The sequence below is a fragment of the Nanorana parkeri genome, unplaced genomic scaffold (assembly GCF_000935625.1).
Source record: "Nanorana parkeri isolate BGI_ZX_2015 unplaced genomic scaffold, ASM93562v1 scaffold839, whole genome shotgun sequence".
NCBI lineage: Eukaryota > Metazoa > Chordata > Amphibia > Anura > Dicroglossidae > Nanorana > Nanorana parkeri.
The window spans coordinates 130,059-133,826 of NW_017307107.1; the positions used below are offsets into that span (position 1 = coordinate 130,059).

Consider the following 3,768-nt stretch of genomic DNA (forward strand, 5'->3'; position numbering starts at 1 on the left):
GGGGGGCGTGGAGCAGTGAAGTAGATTGTCATGAAGGACAAGTAGATTCAGCCCCCGCTTTAGTCCTTGGACAAGTAGTTTTTTCCAAAATTTCCACACCCCTGGGCATTCAAGCATATACACTACTCCTACAGAATTACATGATATAAAATCTTAATTTTTTTCTGTTTTACCTTTCGGTTTTATTTCAAACATTTTTCTCCTTTTTTCATTATATTGAACCTCCTTACAAGCATAACACCGCCCACATGCATAAAACCCTTGCATATCAAAAAGCCTAATTTCTCTATATCTCAGGGATCTATAATATTTTGTACTAATTGATTTCTTATAGTGGGTGCTTTCTTAAAAATAAATTTTGGTTTCTTGGGCAAAGTTTTACCAAGGACTTGATCTTTTAGTAACATGTTTCAGTATTTCCTGATAACCTTCATAATTGTCTTGTATTGCACATTGTAATCCAGTGTAATGGCAAATTTCATTCTATTTTCTTTCCTATTTCATTTAGGATAATTTTTCAATAAATCCTCTCTTTTCATCTTCAACACCTCATTTCGTTTTTTTTTCAATCTGTTCTGTTTTATAACCCATTTCGCTAATATTTCTTAATGCTCCAAATAATCCATTTTTTTTTTTACAATTTCTTCTCAATCTCTGGAACTCACCTATTGGTATGTTACATACTGTAGTTACATAGTTACATAGTATTTGAGGTTGAATAAAGACACATGTCCATCAAGTCCAACCTATTGTGTGTGTGTTTATAGGTCCCTGAGTCATCTCGTTATTAGGAGTACTTGTACCCCTGTATATTACCGTTTCTCAGGAAATCGTCCAAAAGCTTCTTGAACGATTCTACACTATTAGCTGAAACCACTGCTTGTGGCAACGAGTTCCAGACCCTAACCGCTCGAACTGAGAAGAACCCCCTTCGCCCCTTGTGTTTGAATTTTTTTTCTACCAGCTTCAGGTGGTGGCCTCTAGTCTTTGTTACGGAATTAATCTTAAAGAGTTTGTTGCTTATGTCGCTATGACTATAGAACATTTTGTACATGAAAATCATGTCCCCCCTTAATCTCCTTACTTCCAGCGTGAACATATTTAAATTTAGTAACCGTGTCTCATAGCTCTTGTCCTCCATCCCTTTGATGAGTTTGGTTGCCCTTCGCTGGACTTTCTCCAGTTCAAGGACATCCCCTCTGTGTACCGGTGCCCAAAACCCGAACCAGTGATGTGTAAAGTGGCAGAATTATAGACTTATCCCTGCAAAACATTCCCTTCTTGATGCAGGACAGGACTCTACTAGCTTTGCTTACCGCATGTTCTTCAGCCATGCCGGATGGTGACATCTTGAGATAGAAATATATATTTTTGTCTGTGTCTTTAAAATACATTTTTGTTAAAATGTTGTTATTCTCTCTTTTAAATATCGTAACATCTAGAAAAATTAACCCTTTCTTTATAGTACTCCCATGTTAATCTAATATTTTTGTCATTGTTATAAAGCTTTAGTAAATACTGTTTTAATGATTCCTCGTCTCCTTCCCAAATCAGAAACTATATTATCTATGAACCTTTTGTAGAGTTTAATTTGTTTGGGGGTCTCTTTAAACACTTCCTGTTCTTCCAATGTTGCCATAAAAGTAATAGCTACGTTGAGCGCAAATTTTGCGCCCATTGCAACTCCTTTTATCTGTCTCCAAAAGCTTCCGTCATACCAAAAATAATATTTTGTTCTAAACCAAATTTCAATGCTTCTAAAATAAACTTGTTTGGTTTTTCTTCCATATTGGTATCTTTCTTCATGATCTATTCAACTGCATTAATTGCATCTTTGTGTCCAATTATCATATATACTGAATTTACATCAGCTGTAACTAGTTTAGAGTCAGTTGTCATTTTAAACTTTTCCAAGATTTGTAATAGATGCTTGGTATTGTTCAAATTTTTTCCTCATTCATTGAGATTAAGGAATCTGTGCTCTTTTAGCCTTTCTCTACAGCTCCCACTTCAAGAATGCTATATGAGTAGCTGAGCTATTGCTTAAAGGCACATACATAAATCTTTATACAGATGTAGGTTTACGCAATAATCACGCTGATGACATTATATAAGATTGCAAATCCTTTTCCCTATTTGGTACACTCTATTTTCAAATACTATAAATGCTGTTTTTCTTTAATTATTTGATTGATAGATAGATAGATAGATAGATATTTTATGTCAATTGTGCCTGTCATGTGACAAGATATATACTCTGTTTGTGTGTGTATGTATATATGTGATGAAAACAAAGCAAAGGGAGCACCTCCATAGTGTAAAATAGATTTATTGTAGATACAAAAGACAGCTGAAAAGGTACTTACAAACCAGCCTGTGCAAACGAGCATCAAGCGATACAATCTCAGAAAAACTTCAAGATGAATACACGAAAATACGATGAGGGAAAGGAAGTGCTATTACTAAGCCGAAGCCATCTGCACGCTGACCCTCCTTCAGTTGACGTGTTTCTGAGGACAAGCCCCTTTCGTCAGAACCTGTGACAAGCCCCTTCCCTCAAAAACGCATCAACTGAAGGAGGGTCAGCGTGCAGATGGCTTCGGGTTAGTACTAGCACTACTTTTCCCTCGTTGTTTTTTCGTGTATTCATCTTGATGAAGGCCACCTGTGCAGATGTGTCAAAAGAGAGTGCTGTGCATACTGTATATACCTAGTTCTCACAGAATGACCTTCAAAATGTGCGTCCAAAAATGTTTGAAACAATGAACATAATATATTAACATTTCATCAGCTTCTGAATGAACTAAACATTTGTATAGACACGTTTTCAGCATTATATGTATTTCTTATCTGATTTAAAGATTACAGAGCAGTCACTTTTGAAGTATTGTATTCACCAATCAATCTGATGCATATTATGTTTTTTTTAGTATGTTTCCCTTGCCAATATATATTTCCAAAGCTACATTTTTCAAAGAAGCTGTTGACATTTGTTGTCCAGTTTTGTAAATCTCTAAACCCCTAAACAGACTCCTTGGCTACACAGAAAAACCATATCAACTCAGGTAAGGCACTTGGAGACACCTTGGGACTTCTGCTTTTACACTTTATTAGTCTGTTAAATTACATTTTGCAAAAGGTTTGCTTTAGGAGAGATACTGACCATGAAAACAACAAACTGATTTCAAGTGTAATTTCTGTGTGAGGACTTTCTGTGGGAAAAATTAACTGGCATCAGCTTGAAAGTATCAGCTTTGTAAAACAACGTGTTTCTTGTTATTACTTATCTAATGTTGGAATTGTTCTAGATGCATACATCTCAACTGCATTTATGACTGAACTAATAAACTCATTACCCACTGAATTGCTCATTAATTACCTTATCCTTTTTACTTCTTTTTGCAGATTTATGGTCAATGTGACTTGGGATGGCAAAGATTTGTCCTTTACGGAAGATGGTTATCAGGCAAATCCAAAATTGGTTGTTGCATTGCTTAACATGGAGAGGGAGTGGGAAAAGGCAAGTGAATTAAATACATGTCATGCTACTGTTGTTCAGAGTAGAATACATGTAAAATATTATAAACTGTGAGCTCCAAAGTTTGAAGTTGCACCCCACTTAGAGGTCAACCCATGGGTTGTGCACATATATGATTTTAAGAAGTCTTTCCATGTTTAACCCATATACTGTGTATATATGTGTGTGTGTGTGTGTGTGTGTGTGCATGCATATGTATAGACACACACAAACATATATATATATATATA

General features: G+C 35.6%; 1 protein-coding gene across 1 annotated transcript in view; it reads left to right on the top strand.

Annotated features, from left to right (window-relative positions):
• The window catches only part of GRIN2A (glutamate ionotropic receptor NMDA type subunit 2A), a 302,511-nt gene that overhangs the window by 68,951 nt on the left and 229,792 nt on the right, over positions 1-3,768 (top strand). The window contains exon 3 of the mRNA XM_018565387.1: positions 3,406-3,520. Coding sequence (XP_018420889.1) covers positions 3,406-3,520 — 115 coding nt within the window. The remainder of the gene's footprint in view (positions 1-3,405; positions 3,521-3,768) is intronic.